The sequence below is a fragment of the Poeciliopsis prolifica genome, unplaced genomic scaffold (assembly GCF_027474105.1).
Source record: "Poeciliopsis prolifica strain line A6 unplaced genomic scaffold, Auburn_PproV2 SCAFFOLD012, whole genome shotgun sequence".
Classification (NCBI taxonomy): Eukaryota; Metazoa; Chordata; class Actinopteri; order Cyprinodontiformes; family Poeciliidae; genus Poeciliopsis; species Poeciliopsis prolifica.
The window spans coordinates 2177903-2198958 of record NW_026562387.1 but is presented as its reverse complement, the minus strand read 5'-3'; the positions used below and the strand labels follow the sequence as shown (position 1 = coordinate 2198958).

Sequence of the window (21056 nt, the reverse complement as noted above, 5' to 3'; positions counted from 1 at the left end):
GAAACTACTTCTATCCTCTGATGCTGCTAATAAACTGATGATAATGTTGTTGGCGGTAAAACTGCAGAGGACCTAGAAACCTCCCATTTGTGCACAAAAAGAACAGAAAAATGTCAATCAATTAACCAAATTGATTTAACATTTCAAGTCAGTAATGTGTGCCGGTCACTTGAGTTGAGGCTATTTTTATCCACTGGTCTACATGTAAAGCGTTTAGGTCTGTTACTCACTAATGTGAGTAACAGACCTATCACTCTGTAATAAACAGCTAAAAACATGCTACTTAAACTTAACACCACAAGATAAATGCACATAACCATGACTACCAGAGACAGTTTAAAGGTTGGCTGACTTTAAGGGGGATAAGTCACGTGTTCATCCGCTGTGTTTAAGAACAAGTAACCCCCTGTAGCTTGAGGTAAGGGTGTAGCTAAGCATTTACGCCACATGGACGACTGCAGAGGGATGAAGGTGGCTCTTCAGTTTTGCTTTGATCGACCAATGTTGGTCACAAACTAGTTTCTGTAATTAGTGTCAAGACCTTTGATTCAAGTTTACCTCCAACTCTGCCACCTTCATCGCACTGAGATCACCGGAAATGCTACTTAAGGTGATAATCTAGATGTTTGCCACACTGTCAATGTGAAAACTACTGTAGAATCTCTTCAATATTTTTAAATATGGATCTAATGCAACTATTTCTCTAATGGATATCTACGGTAGTTCATTACCTAGGGTGACACAATCTGTGAAGCACGGCTGTGGAGAAGCCACTGTGAGGAAAAACATTCAGATTCAAAAACCTTGGAAAGGAATGTAACTATGTGCTGCTAAAATGTCTGTAAATAATTTGATACTATTGTATAAAGCGGAGATTAAAATCAAAACAATGAAATCAGGACCTTAAAGTGAAATGTTTCACCAGAATTTAAAACCTTTAAATTTCCTCCAGATGCTCCTGAGTTGCATCAACAGCAGGTTAAAGATCTCTGAACGGCAGCTGGAGAGTTTGGTCCAAACTAAACTTTTTTAGTTTGGACCAAATGTTTCTGCCTTCATATAAAATCTAGCTTCAGATATTGGAGCTCCTCTATCAGGCAAGAAACGGTCTGACCTCAGTTCATAGAGCTGTTTGTCATGACATCCAAGGTGACATTTAAAGAACCAAGAAGCACTGTTGAAGCTTAGACAGCTAAGAAAATCAAGTTACCCCATCTAAACAATGGATTAAAAGTGTGTGGGACATGTCCCACATGTACCCAAATGTCCATTATGCTCACACTCTGTGAAACTGAAACTGTCATGTTCAGATTTGTTGAGTAAAAAACACAACAGGTGATGAATGCTTACATGGCCGCCTGCTGAGGGTCCGTTGTAGTGGCAGAGTTGCAGCGGGCTGCCGTAGAGCGAATCTCCTGGAAAATAAGAAAGAAGAACAAAGGAGGACATGAAAAAAAATAAAGAAAATGTAGAAACGCCAAGTTTCATGGCCATTGATGAATATTTTCATTCTTCTCTAAGTTTCAGAGAAGCAGTTCAACAATGACCAGCAGTTTTATTGGGTTAGGACAGAATTACAAAAACAGAAACTAATAATTAGAGAAGAGGAGACAGTAGCAAAAGTTAAGGACCCAAAAACTACTTTACCCTTCGATCAGATGTGAAAGGCTACATTCTCCATTTCAACCTCAAGGACTTTTGAATGACATCAGAAAACCTACCCAGTGTTATGTGTTCCACATCGAGTGAAGGTTTCCGTTCCCTTAGTGTCAGCACCATTGTTATCAATACTGTAATTACTTATTGCGGACCTGACCATGTGAAATTCCAGCTTACGTTTGGCAGTCCAAGGCCAGCACAAGGAAGAAAACGAGGCTGGAACATGAGGGCATCACAGCTGGAGTTCGTTTCTCACCTTTCCTGGAACTGTTTGGATGGGATCAGACCGGCACGGGGATTAGCATCCCCATCATGCTTTGCCTGCCACCATGTTGCATCTTCTTGGCTCATTATTTGAAGGATGGAGCCTTTCTTAAAGCCCATACCAGCCTCTTTACACGGGATGGCACTGTCTTTACTGGGATCATAGTCGAACAGTGCTCGCAGAAACACCTGGACAAACCAGCGGTAGGGCGGACAAAAGAAAACAACTTGGTTATTGATGCAGAATCTGGAAGGCCTTAATGAAAGTAGGGCTGAAACTAACAATTAGCAATCAATTAGTTGATAGATGACATAATTATTCAGATGAGATATAGTCAGAATAATCGAGATTATAAAATGGAATTTTTAATTTCTATACAATATTAGAAAAACATTAAAATATAGAGATAAGAAAATAATTAAATTATATTTTTAAATAAGAAAAACATTTAGCATAGCACCGCATTCCTTTAGTTAAGTTGAACGAAGCCACTTGAGGAATTTTGGATAACACATATTTACAGACAATGGTGGCAGAACCTGGTCATCAACACAACATTGCTCTACACAAGGGGGATTCCAAGAAAATCACCATATTGGCCAATTAATGCGCTAACATCAAAGTAGCCAGGAAGGTGAGGGGTTTTTGTTGAGGGGTCATCTGGAAGTCTGTAGTTGTTAAAACTGTCAAGAAGGGTAGAAGCTGCACAACAATGTTCAGCACTGATGAAAACGGTTTGTTGTTACCCCATACAGTCGAATCTCAGAAATACTCCCAAGACAGCCTGAGTGCATGTTCTAAAAGAGTGATCCAAACTTGGATTTACTGATAAAATACTGACCTTTGGCTCTCTGATAGGTCCATCTTCCTTTGAACCAGGGACAACTTTAAAAGTGATGGCTCCCTGTGACTGGGCCTTTATTGTGGGAAGATTATATAATAAAGACACATTAGAGTTTTGTTCCTTTGCTTAAGTATTTCATTTCCTGTTGGAATTAATAAGATTAAGAACATTTTTTCACACACAGACTTTTTTTTCTTGTTTACCAAGAAAGAGAAGCTGAAACATGACAAACATTTGACATATTTAAATAAATAGATAAATAAAACACCAGCCTTACCAGGATACGAATGATATCTTCTGGTTTCTTGTCATCCACAGGGATCCCGTTGACCTCCTTCAGTTCATCTCCAGAATGAATCAGCCCTGACATATAAAAACACCAGAATTACATCTCTATGATCATCCTGATATTGATTATTCTAATCTTCCAACTCTAGTGAGCTACTGTGTGAAAGTGCAGCGTGTTCGGAGCCTGAGGTTGTGTACAGAACAGCAGATTAATGTTTACAGTGACGGTGATCAGTGGGCCTGGAAAAGAATCATGATGTTATTGAGGACATGTGTGGAAATTTGCCTTTGGCTCGACTCTGGTAGAGCCGACACACACAGGCTGGACGGAGTGAACACACACACACACAAATGTGAAACATGTGGACGAGCAGCAGCGCTCTGCCGTCTGTGTTCACTTTTAAAGAGTGGATTGATTCAATCTATGGCACAAACACATCATTTCTCTGAAGCACAGAGTCAGAATCTGTCACACCTCCAACCCGCTGACAGACAAACGTGGAAAGAACAAGAGCAAGAAGAAGAAGAAGAGAAGATGGAGCTGACCGCTTCTGTCTGCTGCTCCTCCTCTCATGATCCGGGCCACAATGATGGCTCCTGTTCCATCGTCACGTCTTATTGTTGCTCCCTGCAGAGGAAACAGAGAGGCTGCAAACATCAGTCACATCAAAATGAGTTTACATTTATTTTATTTTGTTAATTATTTTAATTGGAACAGACACACAATAACAAATATAATGAAGCAGCCGTTCCATGCCTGTATCATGATGCTTATAGTGAGGTAATTTGCAGCAACGGCCTCTTTTCAATTGAAATTCCTGTTTTTAACACAGTAATTTCAATTCCTGTGTTAAAAACGCACTGGTCACCGAGGAGAAAGAGGGGCACTAGAACCTCTGCAGCTCAGCCACAGCCTCAACTAAAACCACTTTACTGTTCTTGACCTGCCAGAGAAAACAAACAAAGCTCCATTTTAAACTCACAGCCGCCTGGCCGGAACAACCACTCCAAGCATCGGCCATGAACCCAACCGAACACCGGAGCATCTGACAAACATCGTTCGCCTCTCGATTGAGAGTGACAAGGAAAAACAAATAGGAGGCAGAGAGACGCACATATTTAGACCTGATGTCAAATAAAGCACAAGTGGAACGATGACAATGACCTCCTGCTGAGCTCTAAACACTGATGTAGAGGAAACACAAGATGGTGACCTTCACAGCAGACCTTAAATACCAGGAGGAACCAAGTACAAAGTGGAAACATGGGCATAAAAGTACAATTACCTGCAATCATATCTGCTGTTGGACTGTTTGTTAAACCTTTGTTATGGTACGTAAAGTTCTCTATTGAGTTTCTGGGTGATGTAACAGAGCGCCCCCTGTTGGGAGACCCTTTTCACAGCAGCAGTGACCAATGACAGCTTCTCATGCTATTCTAGTCTTTCTCCCTGTCAGCCTCCGGACCGGTTCTGGTTTCCTTTTTGTTTCCTTAACCCCCATCTGGACCTTCCCTTCATCATTAACAAGTCAACTGAAGACTTGTTGTGATAATTATGAGGAGCAGGAGCGATTCCAGGAGAAGCTGCCATCTGATTCACCACAGACGACTCTTTGACAGGAAGGTGCACCTTCATTTATCTTCCTCCTCTGAACCTTCACACCTTAATGTTAGAACTGGTCTTTACCCAGATCTTATGACAACACTTCCACCTCAGTGCTTCAGACAGGTGGGGGTGTTTGGGTTTGTGAATTTCATCAAGCGTGTGTCTCTGTCTCCATGCTGCTGCCATGACTCAGTGTGTGAAGAGCTCAGAGATTTGTGTAAGATGAGTGGAAATGCCATCTCCCTGCTAGAAGCTGGACAGAGCCACAGGTTTCTCTCTGGATGTCTGTGTGAGAGCTGGATGAGCTCATATAAAGACGGAGTTCATCCAACAAGAGGATGTCATAGAAACAGGACCGCCTGTGGATGTTTTTTTTTTTATTCCGAGTCTCGCAATTGAATACTACAAATCTCAATTCTTTGTAAGTAGAAAACCTTGAAAAATCTAAAGTTTACAAAATACTAATTTTACACAGCGTATAGAGAGCATCTCCTGACAAACAAATCTTTGTCTATGCTGTATTTTTATATTGAGAGAATTATTATTAATTTTGAAAAGAAAAAAATATTGCAAATTAAAAACAAAGTTATCCACAAATTAAAAAACTCAGTCTTTTTTAAATTGTGGAGAGAAATTAACCACATTAACTGTTTCCACATTAACAATTTGAAATTTCAAAAAACATTCACCCAATGGAAACACCCCAATCTAACAAAAAAACAAAACAAAAAAGATGAGTAATTGTGAGGTGGACTTTTTGACCACATGGAAATTGGTTTATTTCACAAAATTCCAAAGGAACCACTTTCTTCGCACCACCTGGTCAACAACTGGATGTGAATATAGGCAGTAACGACAAGACAAATGGAGGTAGTTGGAGGATGATGGGGCAACATCATTTTTAATTACCTATTGTGTGAACAAATGTATTCACATGCAATTTTAACTGCATTTCTTATTTAATGGAAATACCACAATTGCAAAATTGTGTTCCTCAACATTAGTGGAATACTGACAAAGTTTTGTGCACAATTTTAAAACTGAGGCTGAGAAAAATGACAGTCAACATCAGCAGAGCTCTCCATCTTCTTCTGTGGTATCCTCACCCCTACAGACACTGTGAGCAATCCATCAAGTGGAAGATATGTTGCTTTTAAAGCTCGTGGGTCGGTCTGTAAAACACTAACATGTGTGCCGTCTGCTTGAGTCTCATTAGTTGCTTCATTTATTTCCAGTCTGAGTCATTCCTTTTCTTTCAACAATCAGATGAAAACAGACAACAAAGAATTCTCCTTTTCAAAACATGGACATCCATCAGGTTTTCTTCCTGGACAATGTTTCAATCAGGATCTTCTCTCAAGATCAGCAGACAAACTGGGAGGCCACTTCGTTTCTAAGGCTTCCTTTGTCTCCACATCAGCCCACACTGAGCTCAGAATAATGAGGGTGGCTTTTAGGATGAAGGGAGGAAGACGATGACTGAGACTAGAGCAGATCTCCAGATGAACTGGAACCAGAGCAGCTCTGATCCGACTGTCCTGAAAGTGTCAGCGATGCAAAACCGTGGAGTGCCAGCAGCTCATTCCCATCACTGTCATTCATGGAAAACCAAAGTGGACAGATCCCAGCTCTGAACCGTCTCATCAACATGATCAAGTCATTATTAACACACAGAATCCACAGACATCCATCCTGCAGCTGGAACTCAGACAGTAATAATGTTCAACATGTCGTCTGCGTTCATAGATGCAGTCGCTGCTCCGGCTCTGAACGTCTTCCAGTTGTGGTCCCATAATGAGAAGTCCAGCTGATCCGCTGGTTCCTAGTGGCTGAGGTGGCTGATGGCCTGAAGCTGCACGGATTGATTGGTGATAGCTGATGCCAGGCAGGACGATGCGTCTGCTGGATGCCAGTTGGATGCCACCGAACCTCCAGTCTCCTGTTTCCACAGACTGGTAGCCAGCGACTCTCAGCTATAATAGGAAAACCCAACATGTTTGTTCAACAAACAGAGCAGACAGACATTAATGCTGTCATATTCCTGGCTGCTAAGGATGTTGAACAACTTCAGATGTTGATCTGATCTGATGAAGGAAGAGAAGGACTGAGTTCATTTTACACCAAAAATGTGATATTTTGTTGCAAAACAAACATTATAGTTCAGCTGCAGCCGCTGGTTTGATCAGATCCATCATCTCAGAAAAATGAAATGCAAAATGAGCAGAATGATTAAAGGTTAAACTGAACCAGAGGAAGATGGCGTGTCAGTGAGAGGATGACTGAAGATGAACTGAGCAGGAAGTGAATGAAGCAACAGGAGCCTCCACCGACCGAGTGGCTTTGACACAGCAGTCATGTAGAGAAGAAGGCGGACGCAGCGGGGCACACACAGCCAGAAGCTCCAAGTCTGCTTTCTCCATCCGTCCCAGAACTTCAAGTGGATCCAAATGAGAGAAACAGAGTCGACCACAGCAGCTTGTTGGCCTCTGATGTTCTCACGTCGTAGCCCTGGTGACCCTGAGCAGCTGTGGGGACCCATCTGGAGGCGTTCAGTTATTATATATACTTTATGTTTAACTTTTCAAGTTATTCATATCAGGTTCAGCCGCTGAGCAGGACAGACACACTTCTACACCTCACTTAATAGCGATACAAGCAAATATAAAGTCTAAAAGTTTGTCTGCATTCGTTCAGTTCTTAACTTGAAAAAAATATTTGCTACTTGCATTTGAAAAATTCATGCATATTACCGTCTTCAGTCTTAGGCTATAATGTTCTTTGAAGGCATGCATATGATCACAAAGTAAATGACTGAAGGGACTGTAGAATGATAATCAAACTGGGGATGTGCATTTATCTAAATGATTATCATTTATCGTAATAAATTTCTGGGGACATTGTTGCCGTGACAAATGACAATTAAAGGGACAGTATTATATGAAAAGCCATGTTGTGATGATTTCCTGCAGGTGGAGTTTCAGAAAGAGAAGGAGTTTTAAAAGAGACAGAAGCCCAATTTTAAGGTGCCAAAATATAAAGTCAAATTTCTTTTAAATCATTTATGATATATAGAAAGCATTTTTATAAGAACTGGCAACATAGTTACTTGATTGTGCTACAAGCAGAAACTAAATGCCTAGAATATATATAACACTGCCCCTTTAATGATTTCAAAACCCCTAAAGCTGTCCGTATTGTCAAGATTGTTAGTTTTATTGTTTAACCCTCCGTTTGTTCAATGAAAATATAATTGAATATCAATAAATTTGAAAACATAATTAAATGCTGTTATGAGTTGTAGTTTAGTAATATATAAATATCAGTCTTCTTCATGTGACTTGTATCCAAAAGCCTGAAGAAACAAATTACAAATTGGAATGTTTTTTTAAGAGCTGTGTTTGTGTAATTGCAGTGACACGCAGTCACAGCCATAGTTACCCAAAAAATAAAAGAATAAAAATTCTTATCACTTTTGTCATCATTACAATAGTACCACAAAATACTGTCATAGAAAGAAGTCCATATCACCCACAGCTATAGCGGATAGCGCTATGTTGAATTTTAGGACTGACTTGGATATGGAATATAATCAGGATTGTGAACTGCTGTCATGTAGCATTCATTACAAAGAAAAGAAATGGTCCAGCCTCAACTTTACAAGATCACACATTGGAATTTTTGTTCTGACATTCTCAGTCCACCGAGACAAAACTCATCAAAACCCTTCCTGGAACAGCAGGAGCTGGATGATGAAGTAGATTGTGGCTGCTAGACATCACATTATGGTTTCAGAAAACCATAATGTTTTTCTTAAACATCATCCTGCTCTGGAAAACCTGGAGCAGGAAGTGTCCTCACCAATGTGTGCAGTGAGACAGAAACCCAGACCTCCTCCAAGCCTCATTGGTGAGGCCAACAGCTCCAGAGAACATGCAGCAGGCACAGTCAGGAAAGCCATAATGGCTGAGGTGTGTTCCCCTTGTCCTCCCCTTCTTTTAGGGTGTGGTGAGAGGAACGCCGGCCTGGAGCCAAGGTGGCGGTCGGAGTGAAAACCACAGAGTGAAAATAGAGGCGGCCGGATCCAGGACATGTCCGCTGTAGATCAAAGACGGACGGGACCTCAGCACACAACAAAGCCCTGGGAGGACAGATGGACATCTGACAGACCAATGAGGACATATGTGTGTGTAGCTCAGTGTTTATTCTGCTGTAGGACACTGAGGTCAGTCAACACAATAATAGAGACAAAAGCTACAGAAAAAAGGAGGTATGGCATGCAAGCAAACCCAGTCATTAAAGAAGTCTATTTCTCCAAGTGTCTAAACAGCCAATTAGCTGTTGGGAACGTTTGAAATGGCAACGATACCACAAACACGCACAGTAAGTCAAGGGGTGCAGAGAGAATTAAACAATGAGAGAAAAGAGTGGGAAAGTGGTCGTTATGTCTGGGACAATGAGACTCACATGTTCTAATGATGAGGCACAGGAAGAACAAAGGTCAAGCGTAGACTGACTAAAAATACTCGTCGCCAACAGAAGGGCAGCCGTGGTTAATCTACTGAGTTACAACTCCAAGGCTGTGGGTTGAACAGCTACAGGCTACTAACTTAAAACATGTCTGCTCCTGGCCTAATATGTGGTCTGAATCCCTTGTTAAGCCAAATGGATTTCTGGAGATTTGATGAAAATGCTAATTCCATCCGAACTTTTATAATGCCAGCCATTCTTACCATTTTTGAGAAAAAGTGCTCTCAAAAATCAGACTTAACTGAATCTATTAATCCATTAGTTGTCATCTCCAGCAGCCATTGGGCAAAAGGCAGTGTACTCCAAGAGCTGGTTGCTAGTCCATGACAATTTAAAGTGTTTTTAGAGATAATAGTCTCATAGACTTTATTAGGGTTATTGAGGACCAAAATTGCGATATTTATTACATTAGATGGTGTGGTTCACTTTCACACTGCACAGTATCTAGCAAGCCAAACTCTGAATAACCTGTTCCCCTCTTCACCTGTCGTGTGCTGCACCAAGAACAGCTGAAAGAAATGACACAAAAAGACACCGCGCACAACTTCCTTCTTCACAAAATATAAGCAAAATTAAGTGGTGTCAGATTTTAATTATTACAGGATTTCTTTGACAAAAGACCACAAGCTATTTATCCCACTAGAGATACACAAGTGTTTGTTTTGATTGTGTTTACCCAGAATACCCTACGTTGTAGATCATTTCCTCCTGTTATAGCAGTCTCTGGGTTACTTCCCCTGAACCGAGACTTCGGTTTTCAGGTAGACCAGAGTGTGCTTGCCAGGTTAGAATCAAAGTTCAGTAGAATATTCACACCTCCCACAATGAACCGGGCTTTGTAGTGAAATACCTCAATCATGCCATCAGAGGACTGAGGCTATTTATGCAACACCTGGCAACAGGGAACAAAAAAATGCAAGGGCCTCCATGAGCTAATCGATTAACGACTGGAGAGACCAAACTTTTCCTCGGACGTTTAACTTCTGTAGACAGTGCAGCTGAGTATGCGATAAAAAGTGACTTACAAGAGGTTCCTTGTTTTTGACTAGTCTTATAATCTTCACAGAATTCTCCTCATCATCGAGGTCTTCAGGCAGCGGCGGGAGTTCAGGGTCGTACCGCTTTTGAGCAACTGTATCATGGACGGACAGAAGGCTCTGGAAGAGAGAAATCAATGGGGGAAAAAAGACGCAAGTTCAAGTTATCAGTCAAACTGGAGATCTATTGATTTGCTTAAATAGTTAGTTTGGTCCTACTTTATTTAGTTAATTGAACTTGGATCCAGTTAGCAAAATAAGTTGGAACAATGTAGAACTTTTTAATGACCGCATGTCTCAACCGAGGTACATAGAAAGAATTTTTGGGTGCAAATAGCTAATCTCAGGTCAGCCATGCTGGTAATCAGTACCAACCAAAGAGTTCGGAAACATCTTTATGCATCCTTTCTGTTCCACTTCCACTGCTGAACATCAGATCTCTGATTTATAAGATCCTTACTAATCTTTGCTTCAGCCTTTTATACAAGTCAGTGTACGTACTTTGTTTGGCCTTCGCTACCTCTCCCTTCACTTTATACTGTATCTCCCTGTACTCTTGGTCACTCATCAGTCCTAACACTGTCCCACTTCTTCTTAGCTCCTCTCTTTCTCTGTACTTCCTCATTCCACCAAGTCTCTTTGTCAACTTTTCTTGTTGACAAATAGTATGCCATTATTCTCAAGCTGATTTTTAAACCCGTCATAGTGGTTGTTCCACTGGGAAGAAAAATAAAATTGATTCATTATATAAATGCATAAATACACAGTAGTAAAATATAATGTTGAAATATCCACTACTACTGAGATTAAGAGCAAGTGTGGTCCTGATTATGTTTTCTCTAATAGTTTTACTTTACAGTGAAAAATAAAAACTTTATTCTTGTGGATTGATGAGATTTCCATTTGCAGAGGTAATAAAGCCTGGCTGAAAATGTTGCAAAATGTATTTAATTGAAGGATAACAATTTTAGATTTATTTTTATTTTCATTAGTCTGGGGGAGATATTGATATGAAGCACATGGATCTGCAGCGAACTAAATTGCAGAACTTCGATGAGCTTTGAGGGAGCAGGAGATTATTCTTCAAAACAAGTGATGAAAACATGGATGGAAGCCATGGAAACACAATCATTTAAACAGTTATTTTCACTGTGCGGGTGTGTTAATCCGACCTTCGGCCTCATCCACCTTTTTTCACCTCATCAGTTACAGCTGATGGCTTTTACCAGCTTTATCCTGTGATGAATGGACCTCAGACATTGTCATTTGTCATCTGTCAGCCCTTTTCTCTTTGGGGTTGTCACAGGCAAAGCAGATCATCACCATCTCTCTGTGTAGCAGAGGTCGAGATACGTTCTGAGAAACTGTCAGTTTTCCTTTTAGAATGAATCAAAACAACTGAATTCCTGTCAGCAGTGCAGACTTAAAAAAAATCTACTTCTGAGCCTGAATCTTTGGAGATGATTGATCTGTTCACACCCCTACAGTCGCTGTGTGTGTGTCTGATCTGCTAGGAAGGAACTTCAGAATGAAGTGTTATTACTGGCAGGAGCCAAATAATCCTGAGGACAACGTGTTGAGAAACCTGATCCTCCAGGGTGAAGCCAGCTCCGTCTGGCTGAGACACCTGGAGGATTTGATGGACGGCCCGAGTTCGGGATTAAAAAGCAAAAAGTGTGGACATTTATTTTGGAGCCGTCTGCATCTGGTTAATGAGGTCAGCGGCTGCAGCCAAGAAGAAAAACAAGAGAAAAGGCCTGAAGCCGTTTGCGGTTCGCGGTAGTGTTGATGATGCAAAAGCAGAAAAGACACAAATACAAAGCTGTTCATGTTTTTTGCCAATTTTTATAATTTAATCATTCAGAGAACGATATATTATTTCAGTTTATACTGTTCTAATAAAAAAGGGCGGGAATGGATCTTACCTTCACGTGGGGGTTTTCCAGTAGCGTGGTGAGTTCTTTTATGTCTCCATTTTCAGACTTTAGCTCGAGTTGCTTAGAAAGCTAAAAGAGAACACACGCAGAATGGGGACTCAAATAAAACAATATCCACATATGATATAGTAAACAGCAATGTAATAGATTTATTTCCTTGACTTGTTGTAGTTTGAGTTCAGGTCTAAACATCTTACAAGCAGGTGAAACTTGAAGTAAATCGATTTTAATCGGCAGATTTACAACTGGTTACGAAAAAAGGTTTCATGGGAAACTTAGCATTCTTTGAACGCTTCGTGAATAATAAAGTGTGATGTGATGACAGTGAGGGGTTCACTGATGTGTTGTCACCTCTCAGGCGCTGTCTGCGGTCCTGAACTCAGAAAAAAACAATACAACAAAGTGAGAAGATGGAATTCCTTAACGTGGTTACAAAAACCACCCGAATCAGCAACTTCGGGTCAACTTCTTTTCTAGCTTAATGATTTTTTTTAAGACTGTTTAGGCTCTAATTCTAGAACAGTTCTGAATAAAAAAATATATAATTTTTCACATTGAGCACCAAGCCAAAGCCATGGCATATTTTAGTTGGATGCTTTTGTAGAGAGGAGGGAGCAGCTCAGGTTGGAATCTGCAGGACGATCTCCCAGCTGCAGGAAGATTCAGGAACTACAGGAAAATTTCAGAGCAGCAGGAACATCCAGGAGGTGTGCAGGTTAGCCGATGAAAGCCAAGTCTAAAAGAAAGCTGGTACAGATGAAGTCCTGGCGGTCAATTCAGACAGTGGAAGAGATTTAAAATTAAACCTCCAATTGCCATACTAAAGTTTATATGTGTTTGTTTCAAGGCAGAAAACAAATATATGCAAAGAACTCATATTTTTAATGAAAAGTTTATACATTTACTTGTAGTTTCACTAGAATGAGTTGATTTTAAATCCTTCCAGAGGAAATAAAATAACAGCAGAAGTTTCTCTCTGGCATTAGGATGATACGTTTAGCACCTAAAGCACCAAGAGACACATGGATCACCTCTCTGTCCGTGTCGTCATCAAGCAGGAGGACAGAAGATTCAAGCTTCAGACGTAAAGCTCAGTAAGATGAAGGAGAAAGTATTTCTGAGTTACGGCTGCAGGAGCAAGGAGCAGGTTGGAGTGTTGGGGGAGAAAACACGAGGGGAAACATCTTCATTATTTCCACCAGTTTCCGTTCCCTGAAGGGAAAACACTGGACTAATAAATAGCAGCAGAGGTCAGAGTCGGGTCTGAGTCAGTCCTGCTTCAACAAACTGATGCTAGGAAGGGGGAAAAATAAAAAGCTGAAGAATGAGGAACTCTAGTACATGTGGGCTAGGAAAATCCCGGGGAACATTAAAAGAGCAGACTGGATGATCAACATAAAACAGGTGCTGTTTTCAACAAAGGCAAACACAAAAGTTTAGATTACATTTTCACAAAGTCAATAAATAATGAGCCTTATTTTAACTTCTGTTGACCGTGGGCTAGTGATCAGGTCACTGAGGACACCCAGAGGATTTTACAGCAACAACAGGAAAGGCAATAAAAGCTTTGGGAGGCTGACCAGAGGTTTCTGTAAGGGAGCAAGGATACGAGCCAGGGTTCAGATCAGGAAGCAGAGCTGCAGCTTCTGTAATGCTACCCACGCTTTATCCCAACGGGACAACGTCTTGTCCAAATGAAACAGATTAAAAAAACCAACCTAAAAGAAACAGACCAGAATCCGCTGAAAATAAATAACATTTCAACTGGACAAAAAGCAGAGCAGCTAAATGTGGCTCACTGAACATCGGATCTTTCTTCAAAGACTTGTGAGGAACACATTTGATTTTGTCTCATGGAAACCTGCAGCTGGAATATTATGCTAGCGTCAATGAGTCTCGTAACTTGGTCTGTCACGGTAACAAGTTCTGCTGGACAATAAACCGTCCCAGAAATGATCGCAATTAAATCTAGAATCAACTAGGAATGGAAGTTTTTGACTTTGATTCAGTTTGAATGATTAAATTTCATTTTCTCTTGTTTTTTTTTTCTCTAACATTCCTTGCTTGTGAAGTGGAGCCAAATAAACTGAATTCAACTGAGAGAACCAGCAGAACATCCAGCGAGGAAATTACCAGAGTTCAGTCCACCTAACCAGCAGTAGATGTTAGTTCATTAAACCTTTGACAGGATCTCTTCACTCGTACTGTATTGTATCTGGATCAGACATGAACCCCGGGCAGCCAGGCCGTGTTGAAGTGTTGTTTTGTGTTAGTCAGTAAATTCAGCCCCGTTAGCTGAAACCAAAGCCTGAGATGAATCAAACCGTGGATCTCTCTGCGTTTTCTTTCGTCTTCGGCCACAGCTTCAGCAGAGCTCATTCGGAGCGGCGCGAGGGCCAAAAAACGATCCGCTTCTTAAAAAAACACATCGTGTTTGAGCCGACAGGAGACTCGGGTCTGTGGCGGGCCGAGAGACGCTTTGATTCACCGTCTCCGGGCTCCAGCCTGATATCCAGTAATCCCAGAGAGACGCTTTGCAGGGCATTTACAAGGAAGCACAAAGGTAACCGTTTGTAGTTCAGCTGAAAAAAATATGTAATTGGGAAGGAGAGAGACTTGGCAAAAGAGAAAAAGAGGTTTATGATTCACAATCTGAGTTTTCTTTCCCCCCCTTTCTTTTCAACATTTTGGTTTCCTGGTTTTGGCATGGAAACATTGTACATTGCGTTTCCTTCCATCCAGAAGCATCACCATGTGAAACGGGTGCAAAGAGGAGCTGAAGAGGCTTACTTCTTGGGCCAGGACTGCGGCGCTGTGCAGGACTGGAGCCGGCTTGCTCTCCTCATAATGCTGCAGCCGTTCATGGATCTACAAAAGCAAAACACTTGCATCAAACTTTGGGAAGAATCGTCTGAGAGCGGAGATTCTTTGAACACTTTCTCCTCAATTCAGACACGTGATCATCTCCAATTGAAGTCTGAAAATCAATGTTCATGGTTATTTCACACCTTGAGGTCTGATGCTAATATAACTAGAATTTGTGTGTGTGTTTTTTTGTTTTTGGTTTTTTCATTCCTGACCTAGAAAGCTCTGACTTGGTAGCTTTGGTTATTAATTATGATTGGGTCATGTTCTCTGGGGTGTTGTGCATTCATGTTTTCCACCTGCTTCTTTGTAGCCCAGAGTCATATCTCATAAACATGAATCTTAAGCTGAGACCTGATTGGAAATGCAAATCTTTCACTGATTTTTAGGCTCACAATTTTCCATTCAGAGAGCATTTTGTTCTATTCAAACAGTCTAGAGATTCTGTTTAAATGACGTGACTGACAAGAGAAATAAACATTGTAAAAAAATAGAACATTTGTTTAAAAGGTTCTGCGTTGCATCAGATTCCACCAGTTTACATTTCAGCAAAAATAGGGTTTGTTTGTACAATTCAGTAACTTAAATGATCAATGTTAGGTTAGCTTATCTGCCTGACTTTTTTTCCAAATGAAAAAAAAAATAGAAAAGAATTATTCAAATACAATGGGTGAGACGACCAAGTGGTTCGACCTACAGAAATCTGACATGCAGTGTACTTGCAAACAGGAGCAGCAAAGACCACATTTTTAAGTTTTAAAACTGATTTTTGAGCAAATCTGGGCAGAAATCCAGACTATGTGATGTCACCAATCTGACATGAGGTGGAAAATTTCTTTCTTGCACCTGGAACAAATGTGGAAGAAAGAATTTCAAACTTTTTCCTCCCATTTTGTCCTTAAATCAATTACAAGTCAGATCAGGTGAAAATGTTTTCATATAATTAGAAATAGGTTGTTTATCAATTATCTGTCCTTGCAGTTTTTTCCTTATATTAATTCAGTTACACTTTTATTAGTAGCTCGTTGTGATTAGAATTAAATTAAACTCCTGGTGTTTTTAAGTCTAGACAAACAAAATGCTTTTCCAATAGAGGATTTTTACAACTCTTGCACCCACTTTACAAATCAACCAGTTTTCCAGCAGCACATTATAAGCTCATTGGCCACAGAGGCGTTCTAATCATTTCCACAGAAAACAGGCTCATTTTTTCCATATCACCTTCAGGATTGCAGCTGTTTAATGTTGAGAGACAAAGCTGTTTCTCTGAGGAGTTACTGAAATGGAAAGTTGGAAGCAAACACATTCAACTGTGTGTAAACATTGATTATAGTCCTCGCAGAAACACTTGTATCAGTCCAAAGTTGAATTTTGGAGCAGCACATTACACATCATCCGACATACAGAGTGGTTCTAATCTGTATGGCTCTGGTATTCTGATTTAGAAGCAACACTGAAGCCATTATAATGACAGCCTGCAGGTCACTGTGGGCTCTCATCACAGAACAGACTGGGACCAGTTTCCACCCCCAGCAGCAACTCCCCAAATCCCCAATCTGCCCAGAATGTGGACAGAATAGGTCTGGTTTCAGATATGAAACCTCCTGCTGAAAGTACAGAAAGCCCCGTGGTGACATAGAAGGGTCTCCGAGCTCCATGTCTGCAGCAGCAGATTTACAAAACACACACATGCAGATGAATCTCTAAAATTATTGTGATAAAACTGCAAGATTTACTGTCACTATTTAAACAGCAAAACTTAAGAGTGTTTTCACACCTGACTCTTTACAATTGGGGACCAAAATTGCAACATTTACTCCACTTTCAGCTGCTGTGGTAAAGCCTGTTCACCTCCTTGCCTGTGGTGGCGCTGCACCAAGAACCACTGAAGGAAATTGCACAAAAACCTCTGAAGAAGGCACAGAGCGCAACGTCCGTCTTCACAAAATAGAAACACAAATGGAGCGGCGTCAGATTGTAGCAGCTGTGGGATTTCTCTTTTGTCTTTGGCAAAAGACCACAAGACATTTCTAGCTAGCACTAGACTCTCCTGCTTATTTTGGTTGTATTTTCCCAGAATGCCCTGTGCTGTAGTTTGCCTCCTACTTTTGGAGCAGAGTAGAGTTCACTTCAAGGTTGAACTAAGGTTGAGGTTTTTAGGCAGACCAAAGTTCACTTTTTGGTCCAAGTCAGATTGATCATTCAAACAAACAAACCAGATGTTCTCAACAAACAGACGAGGGTTCAATTAAAGTGGACTAAACAGGGCTGGTGTTGTATTTCGATTGTATTGCAGCAGACAGCGGTGGACCTGTGATGCCACTGTGACGTGACGAATTTACAGTAAAGCAAAGATGAGGGCAGGAAGAGGTTCTATTAAATGCTCCTGTCGCAGTTTTAATTTCACTGAGCTAGTCAGCTCTGCAGAGCTTCTCTGTAGCTGCTGATTAACCCTCTGGTTCTCCTCCCTGCTCTAAGACTCTTCTATCTCTTCTTCTGCTGCTGCAGGAGCGGCTCCGCTTCCTTCATCAGTCCTCATCATCGTCTCTGGAGGAAACTTGGTGAAATGAGCGAGTGAGGCTGCCAGTGTGTTCAACGCTCCAACATACCACAGTCCCAGGAACATCTGCTGAGCTACTTGCTGCTCCTCCACCTCCACTTACTGAGGAATTTCTCATCTGTGAGCAAACACTTTATTTACTGTTCAGGAGGCTTTCCAAGCTTCTGTCCATGACGCATTCATGGCTTTTAAACTTTGAGCAGAACACTTTCTGTCTACACAGTGAGGCAACACTGCTGATGGCTGATTAAAAATTGGTGGAATAAAAACTAAACAAATAGAGTAGTTCCAAAAGCAACTTGTGGTCTGAAAAAAAGAAAAAAACAAAAACTAACCTGGAATATGGGGGAAGGACGGATTGGACGACGTGCCAAGAAGGTACAGGAGCTGAATATCCATCTTTATTTTGTCAAAATACCTCAGTAGCTGAGGGCTGCTTCAGGTCAAAGGTCAAGCACCTCAGAAGCTTTTTAAACTATATGTGGACTCTCCTGTGACCAAAGTAGGATAAGCACTTTGCAGGCATTTTAGATGGAAAATAGGCTGTAAGCAGGTTCCTGCTTGTACACATTAAAAACTTAAGAGGGTTTCAGAGCAAAGTCAAAGTACATTTTCTTCATCCTACATGACAGTAGAAAACAGGATCAAATCATTTATTAAGTTCATAATGGGAAAACGGTCTGGCTGTGTTTGGCTTACAGAGTTTCCAGAGCTGAATATCATAGGGTGAGTCAAATGTGGGAGGCGAGTGGTCTGCCTGGTACCCAACAGCTACAGACTGGAAATGAGCTCATTCACTGAAACCCGTCTCAACTTTCCACTTGGGTCCATGAATCCCCAGCAGCAAGGTGAGCCATCATTAAAGGTCTGCAGCACTTTGTGAAGAACAAACTGGAGAGGCCACATCAATGATGCAGAGGAAGAACGAAGCAGGAGCCAAGCCTATTAGCAGCTAACAGGAGAGGGATTTATGGCAAGCTGACTGACCACGAAATGAGGGATCTCAGAGGCCGCCTAAAGGCTGCTGACAGAAACTTGGTCAGAGGAGAGAGTTCCACCTGAGGCAGGTGGAAACTGAACACTGCTTTAGATTTCCTGTGGATTTTTGGCAATAGAACAATGAGTGAGGCTAAATTTATAAACTGTTTCCTTCAGCGACCTGCTTTTATCAAGAGAGGCTATATTGAACAGATATACTAGCTAATTTAGCTAGTGTTAGTTTAGTTGTGTCACACAACTTGCTAAACCAACACTAGCTAAATTAACTAGCTGTCAGCTGTGATGGTTTAGTTTTGCTGGTTAGCGCTCCACAGCAGAGCTCCCATTTCCTGTCTGTTCTGTTCCTGATGAAAAGTCTGGAGAACAAAGAGAAGTGATTCATCTGGATGAAATCATCTGATCCCAAAGCTCTGATAGAGTCTTCAGCAGCATGTCCGGTGTCAGAGACCAGAGACATGTCCTCATCAGGGACTGAAAGCTGTCCTCTCTCCATCTCCATCACCTCCTTTGGTTTTTGATCTCCAGACAGAAGCAGCAGAACCTGAGGAGGATTTCTGAAACGGGTGAGACCTGAGCGTTTTTTTCACGATGGAAAATCTGTCATATTAACAGGATGTGTGTGTTTTCTCTGCAGCGTTCAGTTTTGCAAACTATCCCAGTTGCTGCCTTGTCTAATATCAGCTTGAACCTGTGGAGGTTTGGTGGTGGAGTGTAAGGAAGGTTACAGGTTTTTTAAAGGTGAGCTGCTGACATTAGCTAGTCTCTCCTGAATGGTGGTTCTGACCGAGTCTCTGCTGTAAGCTGAGATGGTCTGAACATTGGGTCGGTTCGCTGAACCTGGGTCTCAGTCGTGGAAAAACCCAAATAGTAGTACAACTCTGAAGAAGATCTGTATGTCTTTACCTTCACCAGTGAGTGCAGACCTCTCTCCCCAAACATGTCCTGCAGGAAGGTGTTGTCCTCTGGACGGCTGACATGGGGCTGCAGCTGGGATGGCAGGGCTGCCAGCAGCGCATACAGACCTGCAGAGAGGGAAAAGGACCCATCAGCACAAAGAGAAGTAACAATCAATGTGAATACCTGCAGGTTGATTAAACACAGCAAACATTTTTTTAAAAAGATGAATATTATGTACACTCATGAATATGTTCACCCCATCAAACGGCAATGTAGTGACTACATTCACAAAGGACCTGTGATGTTTTTTCACCAGAATGAAGCACAAGTAGCTGAAAGTACAACCAATGCACTCAAACACACATCAAGAAAAGCAAAAGTCAACAGTTAAAGGAGACCCATTATGCAAAACTCACATGTTGCACATTTTTGTACTTCCAGTTAGGTTTCTATTGCTTCTAAAAACAGCACAAGTACATGAAAAAGAAAAAACCCAACCATTTTTTGGGTCATAAGTTTATTTGGATTTAAAGTGACAACAGGGCCTAAAACAACTCATTCTGAAAGAAAAAGAGAACCGAGAAAACTAAAATCTTATCATTTAAGAATGATTTTGTGCAAGAATGTCATTAACGTGTTTTGTGACACACATAGACTTATCCTAACTTTTTCAAGGAATGTCACCTGTTAATGTAACTGTCTAAGGTTACATTAACATTGATTTATTTCTTCCAGCATTTCTCTTCCATTTTCTATCCCCATAATCTATTTTTTTCGCTCCTCTCAGAAACGAATAAAAACCCAACACCAGTCATCTTCAATTTCTTTTAGGATTGGGTGAAACATCTATTCCAAGACTTTTTCCATGAAACAGATGGTCTTTCTACTTTATAGCCACAAATTTTTCCTCGCATGTAAACACTCATATTTGGACTGAAGTGGATGTGTGCTTCTGTGTTTTGGAAAGTGTTAGGGATAAATTATCTCTGTTGCTCTCCTGACTCTTTGCAGACATTTTTCCACAATCCCATTAAAAAAAAAAAAAAAATCTTAAATAGCTGAAACCGAACAGAGTGCATCGGTGGCGGCGAGAAGAAGCACATGACTGAATCTGAGTCATCTCCGAACAACACATGCCTGAAATTCAAACGGCCTTTCAGACATCACCATGCTGTCATATACAGGGAACAAATATTTAAAATTCCCTCTAAAGAGAACCAGACTGAGATCCGGTGGTTTCAGGAGCTGCAGAAGGTACATGGTCGTTTCTCAGCTCCAGTCTTCAGTTTGGTGGATATTGTAGAGCAATCACTCAAACTGGGCTTCAAAATAACCATCAGAAAATGGCTTGCAGATTTAAACTCAACCACAGTGAGGTGATTAGGACAGATCATGAGAGAAAAGTTTAAACAGGTTTATTGCGGACAATGGTCAAAACAAACTGGACTGGTTATTTTGTTCTTGTTTATTTATCTCTCAGAAGTTGCCTTTGATTTGAGGTTTGGGGCTGCTTTGTGTCCCAGGTGATTTGTCATAGTTGATAGAAACATGAATTTTGTTCTCTACCAGGAA

At 41.0% G+C, this 21056-nt stretch overlaps 1 protein-coding gene across 1 annotated transcript in view; it reads right to left on the bottom strand.

The window, feature by feature from the left end:
* The window catches only part of mpp7a (MAGUK p55 scaffold protein 7a), a 73097-nt gene that overhangs the window by 17058 nt on the left and 34983 nt on the right, over positions 1-21056 (bottom strand). The window contains 9 exon segments of the mRNA XM_055037306.1: positions 1351-1415; positions 1916-2112; positions 2766-2840; positions 3046-3131; positions 3603-3684; positions 10215-10346; positions 12152-12232; positions 14954-15031; positions 19491-19609. Of these exon segments, the coding sequence (XP_054893281.1) occupies positions 1351-1415; positions 1916-2112; positions 2766-2840; positions 3046-3131; positions 3603-3684; positions 10215-10346; positions 12152-12232; positions 14954-15031; positions 19491-19609 (915 nt within the window).